Source organism: Diabrotica undecimpunctata, chromosome 9 (assembly GCF_040954645.1).
Source record: "Diabrotica undecimpunctata isolate CICGRU chromosome 9, icDiaUnde3, whole genome shotgun sequence".
Classification (NCBI taxonomy): domain Eukaryota; kingdom Metazoa; phylum Arthropoda; class Insecta; order Coleoptera; family Chrysomelidae; genus Diabrotica; species Diabrotica undecimpunctata.
In genome coordinates this window covers 20,203,233-20,215,293 of record NC_092811.1, presented here as the reverse complement: position 1 = coordinate 20,215,293, position 12,061 = coordinate 20,203,233, and the positions used below count along the sequence as shown (strand labels likewise).

General features: G+C 33.3%; 1 protein-coding gene across 1 annotated transcript in view; it reads right to left on the bottom strand.

The window, feature by feature from the left end:
• Window positions 1–12,061, bottom strand: part of SLO2 (slowpoke 2) — a 377,835-nt gene that overhangs the window by 278,619 nt on the left and 87,155 nt on the right. The window contains exon 4 of the mRNA XM_072544101.1: window positions 6,698–6,772. Coding sequence (XP_072400202.1) covers window positions 6,698–6,772 — 75 coding nt within the window. The remainder of the gene's footprint in view (window positions 1–6,697; window positions 6,773–12,061) is intronic.

Here is a 12,061-nt window from a genome sequence, read left to right as displayed (position 1 = left end):
TTTAGAGTCGACCAGGCTAAACAACATGGAGATACATTTATCATCCATTCTGCGCTTGCTGTATTCCTAGCCTATGATTCTGTGACTATCATAGCAGAGAGCATTAACATTCTTCTCTTTCTCACGGCATTAGGTAGGAATCAGTCCAATATGTATCGATAGTATCAAATGTTTTAAAACTTCAAAAGAGTGTTAAATCAGCTATAAACTCACTCAAGTTTTATATATAGCCATATCATTGCAGAAATTTACTTTTTCAGAATGCGAAACAATATTAGTAGCCTACAAGGTCGGCAAACTTAAATTCATCAACATTTTTTTAGAAACATCCTAAGTTAGCTAGTGAAGCAGTATTATTTTTCAGTGAGAAAGCCAAACCATCTTTACCTACTACAGTCGGGGAAAGTTTTTTTGTCTCTTTTATCACATAAAAAACGGCAATCCTAAAGATTGGGACTGGAAAAAGCATGGAAAAATGCCAATAATTGGTATTTTGGATACCAATAATCAAAACTTTTAAAACACCAGCACCCTCCGAACTTCTGTAATAGACCCCAAATGCTCTGCAGTGTGCCTCAATTGTTCAAGTGAAACCTGCAGTGACATTATGGAAATATTAAAATTATTCGAAAAATTCGCTATTACCCACAATGACGCCAATTCTAACATTCGTTCTTTCGCAAAAATTCACCTTTGATACAGAATTAGAAAAAACTTTTAATATATATAATTATGCTCAATATTGGCTCTAATGGAAATTGTCAGTGAATTAGGCCTAATGGGGATAATACTTAAAAAATCCAGACTCTATCCCATAGGCCGCCGGGAAAATAGTCGATAATTAACTAATAATTCCATAGAAATGTTGATAAATCAATAAATTATATGAATTAAAAACAAAATAATGTAAAACTTAGCCTATTGGTTCGCGTTTGTGGTATTCTTATTAGTATTCAAAGAAATAAAATTAATAAAATTTAAATTCATTTGTTAATTTAATTTAATTAAACAAATTTGTAGTAAAAATTACTGTCTGTAGAGCGAAAAACCCTCTATAATATTGCTCCAATGATATTTTAATATAAAATAACCAAAAAAAAAGGTATAATGCTCAAAAGAAATATTTGTTTAAACATTTTTAGTTAATTTTGTTTATAAATTTTATTTCTCATTTTACACTTATGCAAAAACAATTGTAGAAAATTTAATTTGCCACAAATAATGTTTTATAAAATTTTCTGTAATGTTGCTTGTTTAAGAGATACAGCGCGAAAAACATTTGTTTCCCTTTTTACAAAATGGCGGGCGGGGGATAAGGGTGGCAACCTAACAAATTAAACTTAAGCTTATTCTAACCACCTTCACACACAAAAAAAAATAAAATTGTGTCCTTTCAAAAAATCTCAATGTAACCTTTCAATGGACTACACAATGAAAATGGTATCTGTTTTTGATGTGCCTTGCATGAAACCATACTGATTATTGGATGTTTCCATATGTCATGTAATGTAACCTCCCAACCTCCCATAATTTTAGGGAATGACTAAGTAGTTTCATGGTTCTGTAATTTAATCATTGATCAAAATTTTCCTTGTTTTTATAAACAGGAATTTGGCAAATGGGTTCAGTTCCCGCAGGCATCACAAAAAAAAAAACAAAAAATAATAAACAGGAATTAATATACTTCTTCTACACTCATTTGGATTTTGTCCAAATTTCACAGTTCTATTGAATAAAACTGTTAGCCAACGTGTTCCCACCTCTCTAAAAGTTATACACATGGAATATCATCAGATTCAACTGATTTACCTTTCTTTATTTTTTAAAGCGCTTGAGCAACTTCCTTTTTTTGTTATTTTGTTAACAATCGCTATTACTATCTTTGTTAGCCTAATAGTTAGTTTTCTGTTAAATTGTTTGTCACTTTTAACATTCATTCCATTATTATTTCCATCTCGGATATATCTAATCTAACAGGTAGTCTGGGTCTCCGAATAAATGAAAAAAAGACGAAATACATGGTAGTAACCAATAATCCAAGACCAAGAGTTAGGCATAACATCAGTATTAAAGATCACAACTCGAAGTATTGAAGGAGTTTAAATACCTGGGGGCGATAATCATAGCGGACAATCACATAGAAAAAGAGGTCTCAGCAAGGATAGCTGCGGGAGATAAAGCATTATACTCTCTTTCAACATTATTAAGATCGAAGCTGCTAAAAAGAAAAAATGCTAAAAAGAAAATCTAAATTAACACTGTACAAGTCGATTATTCGCCCAATTATTACATATGACAGTTAAACATGGACTCTCAACCAGCGGGAAATCAATAAGCTTCTAGTATTTGAAAGAAAGGTTCTCAGAATAATATTTGGCCCTCAAAGAGATGAATTCACAGGGGATTGGAGAAGACGCCGCAATGCTAAATTGGTGACTCAAACTGGCAACTGTAGGTACAATCAGAGGATGACAGAGTGTTACAGTGTTTTTTGAAAGACCAGATGGTAGAAGATCAGTAGACCGACCGAGAAAATGATGAAAGGATAATGTTAAAGCCGATTTATTTAGAATTGGGGTACAACAATGGGAAATAGAAGCGCAAGATCGTAGAGGATGGATGCGGCGAAGACTCACCGCGAGTTGAAAAGCCAGCGAAGAAGAAGAAGAAGAAGATATATCTAATCTGAATAAAATTCTTTGTTTCTTTGCTCTATGTTAAGCTATTGTTTGTTACTCGTTATCTGTTATCAAGTTTGTTGTAGTGATTTGTATTCTCTTTTGCTGCTGCCACTTTTGCTTTCTTTTTGGTGACCGTATAGTTTGAAGATATGAGTCTGACCTTTTTATGGTCACTGTTTATATAATTTTTTTTTCTCTTTAATTTTTTTTTTGGCCTTCGTTTACCCACCAGCAGGTCTTTTTTTTTTCAAACTCATATACTAAAGACTTTCCAAGTATTTTAGTAGTAGTATTTCCAATAATACTGACCATAATCCTCCAGATTGTATTAGAGCTTACTTTTATATTTCAGGACATTCTTTTTACAAATTTTTTGCCCAGAATAGACCTTTTTTCTCATCTTCTAACATCTACCACTTGATTTATTGTGGTCTTTTCTTATATTTTGGTTTGTCTCAGTTTTACTTCGATGTCCAGCTCAAGCGACTTGATGTTGTTGGCTCAGTTTTAATCAACCAAACTAAAGGGTGTTTTTTTTTAGATGTGTTAAACATAAAGATGTGTGAAATGAGATACAACACTTTTTTTTCAACATTTGTGACCATATATCGGCAATAACGTGGCAAATGTTGTTCTCTAAGTCGTCAATCGTTTCAGGCTTATCAACGTAGACTAGCGTCTTCACATATCCCCACAAAAAATAGCCTGGCGATGTTAAATCGCACGATTTTGGAAGCCAATTCACATTCACGGATCCGAAACCTGAAAATATGCGGTTACCAAACTTTTTTTTAATAAATAATTTGTGGTACAAGCTGTGTGATATTTTGCGCCGTTTTATTTAAAGCAGAGCTCCTGCACATCATGGTTATTAAATTGAGGAATAAAAAAGTTAATAATCAGGGCTCTATAGCAGTCACCATTGACTGTAACTTTCTGGTCAGCATCCTGTTTTGAAGAAGTACGGACCAATGATTCCACCAGTGTACAAAGCACACCAAGCAATCTGTTTTTCTGGATGTAATAGTGTCTCAACATACACTTAAGGGTTATCTTCACTCCAAATCTGGCAGTTTTGTTTGTTAACATAGCTATTCAACCAAAAGTTAGTTTCATTGCTAAACAAAATTTCGTTTATGAAAATCAGAATCAACGGCAATCTCGTTTTGGGCTCATTCACAGAATCTACGCCTTCTCAGACAATCGGGTAGCTTTAATTCTTACACGAGTTGGATTTTGTAAGCACGCAAACCAAGATCTTTCCGAAAAATTTTCCATAAAGTGGATGGACACATATCCACTGCTGTGCACGATGACAAATAGACTAATTCGCGTCTTCCTTTATGGTACACTCTATATCAGCAACAACTTCTTCTGTACGTATTGCACGAAGTCTCTGTAAATGCTTATTATCATTAAGAGTAAACGTGGTGTAAAAAAGTTCCATGGTTAATCGAATTAATCGCTCTAATGGGCGATTATGTTGACCATAAAATGGACGTACTGCGCGATACGTATTTCAAACAGAATCGTAAATTTCCAAATAAATTTACACAATTTGGAAGTGTTGTTCAGGCGTCAGTCTATTCATGATGAAATTCCAAACCAAACTCAACGTATATCACTTGACAGCTATCAAAATGGCAGCCAGTTAAAAAGTATTGCCAGCTTACATTTCTATATCTCTAAAAAAACTCACATGACTACCTTGCATCCTTACATTAACTTATGAAGTTCCTATTTTAACCAACACCAGCCAATATAACTCTGTGGAAACAAGTTACTATCTCAAGTTTTATATGGTGCTTCTTCCGATTTTTCTCTATAATTATTTTTATTTATTCTCTAAAATAAAATTCTTACTTTCTTTAACCTAATAAATACCATTCAACAACCAAACATTATGTCATTTTAGATCTCTCCTAGTATATTTTAAACTGCTAAGTAAAAACACTATTAATATTGATAAATCATATTATTCCTACTGTAAATAAATTTATATAATTAAGCAGACTATGTTTGCATAAGAAAACCAGGCTGCATAACATATCAATATAATTTTTATAATTTATTTAAACCTATTTCTTTGAGCATCTGTTCTTTAAATCATGTTAACGAATTCACGAACAACTTTCCTACCACAATCTAATTAATTGTCTAGAGATAACCATCTTCGATTTTCTTTTTCGCTTCGGACCTATTTGTAAACGCTACAATATTGACTGGACTATTTATTGCCTATTGAAGCTTTTAGCTCTTTGAAATTGATTAGAGTTTAGGGTAAGAAATAGAGGTAAGAGGTTTTTTGCGTAAATAAGTAAATGCTTGCCTAAGTGGTCTTTCAACGATGTGAAGAATTAGTTACCAAAAAAAAGTAAAGATCACCGTCTACATGTTTAAATTTTTTAGTGGATAATAAAACTATTAGTTTTTAATATAAAATATAATCGTTTTGAGTTTATTTATTTCAGGACGATATCTTAATAAAAAAAAAACGGGTGTGGCAGTCCAGTTGGACTGCCGGTGGAAGTTACACTTCTATACACGCATTCGCCGTTACAAATTTATTTGGGAGTCAATCTGCACAATCATTACATATGTAATTCTATAGGTAAGACATAGCAGAAAGAGAAACAGAATTAATAACAACTTACTAACAATGAAGGATTGAATCAATATTTTGATGAAAATGTATATTTTTATTTTCATATATGTATGAAAGGAGTTGAATGCAAAATTTTTTTACACATACTCTGAAGTAAAATTCATTGTTTATTTTGTTATTAATATAATAATACAATACAAATTAAACTGCAATATTCATAAGTATTTAAAAATGACAATAATATACATAAAAAAAATACACCACAATACAGTGCAACATAATTACATATATAATAATACAATACAAATTAAAATGCAATATCCATAAGTATTTAAAAATGACAATAATGTAATAATATTAATAAAAAAGTCCTCCCCGACTGGGAATCGAACCCCAGTCTCCCGCGTGACAGGCGGGGATACTGACTACTACACTATCGAAGACATAACACAAATGTATTTCAAAATTGACAGTTCTGGATCATACAGTGATTTATTGAGATTATTATTTTGAAATACAAAAGAATAATATAATTATGAACATTTAATAAATAATACAAAACATATCACATAAATAATAATATTAATAAATATTTTATTATATGTATAATATTATATCTTTATATAATATATATAATATTAAATTATATATACAAAAGGAACATTTTTATATTCGAGAGAGGAAGAGAGAGAAAATATATCTTCTGTCTCTCTCTTACTCATTATCTTACATATGTAATGGTTTCACAGATTCACTCCCATACAAATTTCCAACGTGGAGCGCGCGTATAGAAGTATAACTTCAATAATTTTGCTTTAAAACCCTTAGTTTATTGGCGTGGAAAGAAATATAAAATAATAATGAAAAAATGTAATATAAAATTTAAATGAAAATATATAAAATATTAAACGAATATAAACAAAATATGTATATGAAGAGCACACGGAAATTTTTTTTTATTTGGAACTAGCGCTCCTGACAGACTTCGTTCTGTCAAATAGATTTGGAATATGGCAATTTATTTCTTTAATTCTCCTGAACATAACCGTCACCATGATGATAGGGCGGTGTGTGAGGGTCAGCTAGGGTGACCTAAGTATCTTCGCTTGCAGAACTTTGGCCACCCTTTTGGACCTACTAAAAACCCGGACTGGGATATCTGCCAGACGCGCTATACGTGAAATCAAATCTTAACTGTCTTTTTCCCCTTAAAAATGTTTTTAATAAAAACTGAGTTTTTAACAAAACATGTATCTAAAAAAAAAGAATATTTTGTTTTTTTAGTATTCCATAATATGACATTTTCAAATTTTAAAATTCATTTATCTTCAAACTTGCCAAATGTGACTTAGATCGTTTTTATTGATAAGTTCCGATATCAAAAAAGCTTATTACAGTTATTGAAACTTACCGTTAGTGTAAACGGAATGGTGTTTACTATTTCTAGGATGAAATGAAAGGACATCAGTTGTTGCCAGATGTTACCCTGAAACAATAAAACGGACACATTAATGGCAGAAAATATATAAATATGAATTAAAGTTGTTATTGTTGGATTTTTTATTATTATATCATCGTTTTATCTACGACATGAAATAAATGAAATATCTGGTTTTATGTCGCATTAAAAGACAATACATTTATTATAACCATAAACTTATAAATATATGTTTTCATATTTCATGACATATTTAATCAGAAGAGAGAGAGGGTGCATATTTTACAGTGGATGATTAAATTATTAGAGCCACCCCATAAAATTTTACTTTTTGTTTAATAATGGTAGGTAATTGAGCTATAAGACATTTTTTTGTGCTTAATTTTATTTTACTGTGATTCTTAACCTTATAAAGTTTACAGATAATAAAAAGAAACGAGTCATTACATGAAAACACTTAAAATTATGCCTTAAGCCTAATACTTAGTATCAGCGTTTGCAGCAATGACTGCCTGGCTCCTTCTTGGCATACTTTCTGTGCATTTCTGGCAATTTTGTTAAATTGTTTAACACTTGGTGCACAATCGAGCACCTTTATCTGATAACTTCCTATATCTTCTAACTTCCCACCATCTTTACGATCATCTATCTCACAGTCACAGGGTTTATACCTATTTCTGTATATATTCTGTTTCTCTTCACTGTGTCTGTATTACACTTCAGCATTGTGTGGGTAACACTGTCGGAGTATTCCCAATATAGGCGACAATATAATTGCTCAATAATTCGAAAAAAATTCGCATTTATTTGTATTTGTCTTTTTAAAACTATGAAGATACGCCCTTAAACTCTTAGTTAAAACTAAGCAATCCAGTCACTTGTGACCTCAATTCACCCGGTTCCTGAGGCTCGGAATCAGCATCTTAGTCCACTGGGCAACATCTTCCGTGTTGTTCCACTTTCTTGCCATCTTTCCATTGATCTTTCCCTTTTTTGTTTTATGGCTATTATCAAATACTCTTTTCTCTCATAAATGTCTTCTTTCTACTGCTAATACATGCAGAGGAACACAAACGGTGATAGTCCACAAGGCCGCCGCAGATATAGTCCTGTAAACGCATGCTACTTGTAACAGACTTCTTCTGTGTACTTCTATCATGAGCTTTTTGTGCCAGTCCCTCATGACGTTGCCGTATTTATTACAAGAAGGGGGTTATACCTTCTTCATATTCTCATTTCATGATCTCGTCATATGCCAGTTTCCATAACGTCGGATACAAGACCGATTCCTGTGGGACTCCAGCTGGGACAACGAGCGTGCCATTCTCAAACATAACCTTTCTCTTGGAAATATATTTCGATATCACATTCATCAGATAGTTAAGACACTGCCTTTCCTCTGATGCTTGTATTATCTCTTTCCACTGCAGAGTGTTAAATGCATTTCTAACATCGAAAAGCTGCAGAGGCTCTGTTTGTCCCCAATATTGTGCAATGCCTCGATTACACTAAAAATTACGTCAGTTCTGGTTTTCCCTTTGCAGAATCCGAATTGTCTCGGAGTAGACCTCCTAATGTCTCAATCGTGTCGTCCATCCACCCGGAGGTATATGGGGTGATATTTCTCCCAGTTCTTGACTTCTTCAGGACGGTTCAAGTGTGCCGTATGCCGTCGGGTGGCACAGCAACTGAAGTTCTGCTGGGTAGTAGTTGCAGTCAGATGTTGTCGGAATCGTACCTTTAGCGTGACAGACTGCAGAGAGCCTGTAAGGTACTCTGGCAACATACTTGTTGCTCTATTGGTAGCTTCATTATCAAACTGTCCATTGAGTAAATATTTTCTGTGTTTAGTTAAGTCGATGGAAATAGCCTGTGGCCCATCCTTTATATCTCATCCTATATTTTAGTTACACTAACTTGTGCATTCACGAACATTTCAAATACAAAGATAGAGCTCTGTGGTGTAATACTCTTTTTATAATTTTTTTTTATCTTTCGTCCTTTTACTTTGTCTTTTTACTATTGCGGATGAAGTATGTTTACAGAAAGATCTAATAATGCAGCGATTTTTTTATAGTAAACAAAATAAAATAATTATATTAGTTAGCACGTTCAAATGGTAGAATTTCCGATACATAAACTGCAGATATTCTACCACATGACGCAACACCAAACATGAAAGGAATTTTTTTGCGCAATCCGTTATTGTACAGTGTTGGAACTGCCAGTCTCCAACTAAGCTTTGTAATATTTTGGTAACAATGTTATCGCATGTTTATTTAGGTTAAGAAAAAATTGAAATTTAACTGTAACATTAACTTCAGCCGGAATTAACGCCAGAATGAACTTAAAGCCCATTTAGTTAACAATGTCGTATATTTGTGTTCATTTAGTAAATACATTAACCAAATTTAGTAGTGTTTGCGTGCCATCGAAACTATGAGCGAAATTTTACACTTCTGTGGGTTTTGATTGCTTAGACAACAATGTAGCAATGTTATTATGTTTACAGAGTGTAGTCAAAAAGGTATGGCGTAAAATTAAATTATATAGCTGAGGCTTGATACTGAAAGTGACCAAGGGATAGTTTTCTTACTGTTAGCATTTTTAACCAGGTGTTTTGAGTAATCCAAGTCTTTCTAAACTTCAAACTCAATTTTCAAAAAGAACTTTCTAATTCACAAAATCTCTTTTATAATCCTGGTGTTAAAAAGCTGCACAGACGTTGTATTAAACCAATTTCTAAGGCTATTTAAGCAGGATGTTCTTCTCTTCTTCCTGGACGTCTTTTTACTCATTTTTTTTCTTGCAGGATGGGTTGTAGGAGGGCATATCTGAATTCATTTCACATGTGTCGCAAAATATGTATGTATCTTTTGAAATTTGATGGTGGTCTTCTTCGTTCTTCTAGGGATCTCTTCATTTGTGACTTGGTTAGCCTACTGGATCTTAAGTATTTTAAAATTTGGGCACATCTGAAATGCTTTTAATCTTTTGCAAATATTTTTACGATTCAACTTCTTGAAACAGAACGTAGAAGACATTGTTACTTTTATACCAAGAGAAAAATTGTGACTCTTAAAGAATGCCCTTATCCGGTTAAGGATGGATCCTGCTTTACTCTTATCTCCTCGTTGTTGGTCCATTCTTTATTGAGTATGATGCCGAGTTATAATGCGTCACTCTTTCTACTGGGGTATAGATGACGTAGAGTTAACTTTTTGTTATCTATCATGAGGTTTGTTGTTTTTGCATTTATATTGAGACAGTATTGTTAACATATTCGCTGCCACCTGTCGCCACATATTCCCATTTAAATAGTAATTACTTTAACATGCCACAAGAAAACAGCTTTAGAACAACATCAAGAAATGATCTAGATCATTAAGAAGCGAATGTGCTGTTTGGTTTTAAACAAAATCAATTTTAAACAAGTGTGGATTTAGAACCATTTTCCTTGATTGATAGTGATGTAAACAAAGTGGAGAATTGACCATCAACGACTGTATTGAAAAATTACAAGAAATTAATGAAACTATCCCTAACTCTGAGTTTAAAGAAGAAGTACTTGAAGTTTGACTAGTTTCGAATATACCAAGCCTATCCGAAGCCTGTGTAAGTCTTAGAGATTTAGAGCATTTATTTATTAATTAGAACAAATGACATGGCTACAAATATATCTAAGCACTTATTAAAACTGAATCTGAATTTGTTTTGTATATAATTAAAAATACCACAATTAAAGATACCACAATAAAGATCAAAGATGTGCGAGTCAAAAGAGGAGCAGAATGTGGAAGGACCATAGACTACTGACAGCAAAAATGGGCATTAATTGGAAACATAACAAGACCCCCTCCACAGAAGAACCGTTGAACACTATAAGAGAAAAACAATACAATATAGAACTACTCCAAGAACAATCAATAAGAGAACTATACCAACAAAGTCTAGACCAAAAATTAATAGAATTTAGATACGGCAACATCGAAGAAATATACGAGCATATAAAGGCGAGTATAAAGCAAGCAGCATTCGAAGCCCTTGGGGAAAAAGAACATATAACAAATAAACAGCACTATTATGAAATAAATGAACCAACAAAAAGGATAATTGAAGAAAAAAAGCAACTATACAGAAAATGGCTGACCACAAACAACGACGAAGTTTATAAAGAATATAGAGAAAAAGATAGAGAAGTGAAAAAACAAATAACACAGCAAAAGAATGAAGAATGGGAAAGAATCTGCTTAAATATTGAAACATATATAGGAGGTACAAGAACTTCGGAGTCATGGAAAGTACTGAGAGAATTGAAACAAAACTCAAAAGAAAAAATTAAATTGGGAAATATACAGGACAAAGAATGGAAGGACTACTACAAGGAACTATTAACAGAACAAAGACCACAATTCATTGGAAAAGAAAACAGGCGAAGACGAAGCAGATTCCCACAACACGAAATAGAAATAACAGATAGGGAAATGAGAACGGCCATAAAAGCAATCAAAAATAAGAAAGCACCGGGACCTGGAGGCATCTCACCTGAGCTTATAAAATACGGATCAAAAAAATTACACCGGATGATACAATGGATATTTCAGAAACCCATAAATGGAGAACAGCTCCCAAAGGAATGGACGGAGGCATAAATGACATCTATATTTAAGAAAGGAGATAGAAAACGATGCGAAAACTACAGAGGAATAAGCGTAATATCATCAATAGGAAGATTATATGGGAAGATACTGCGAGAAAAGATAGAGCAAGCGATAAAAGGCAAAATCGGGGAGGATCAGGCAGGCTTCACGGCAGGAAGATCATGCATAGACCACATATACACACTGGAATAACTGTTGGAAAAGAAAAAAGCAAAAAATAGAGATATACACTTGGCATTTGTGGACCTGAGAAAGGCGTATGACTCTGTACCAAGGTCAGAACTATGGAAGGCAATGTACAAATTAGAAATACAGACGGAGCTCATAGAAGCTACAAAAGCTCTGTATAAAGAAAATAAAGTGTCCATTAAAATGGGAACAAGAATCATAGGAGACTTCACCACAACAAAGGGGCTCCTGCAGGATTGTTCCACATCTCCAACCCTATTCAAAATATACTTAGAAAAAGCCTTGACTACATGGAAAAGAAAATGCGAAGGCATGGGAGTACCGGCACGGAACGAATACCTATATACGTTAAGCTTTGCAGACGATCAGGTAGTGATTGCACAAGACCAAGACGACCTCAGCTACATGATGAAGCAACTACAAGAAGAATATACCAAGGCTGGCCTAGATATTAACCTTGCGAAAACAGAGTACCTATCTACAAGTC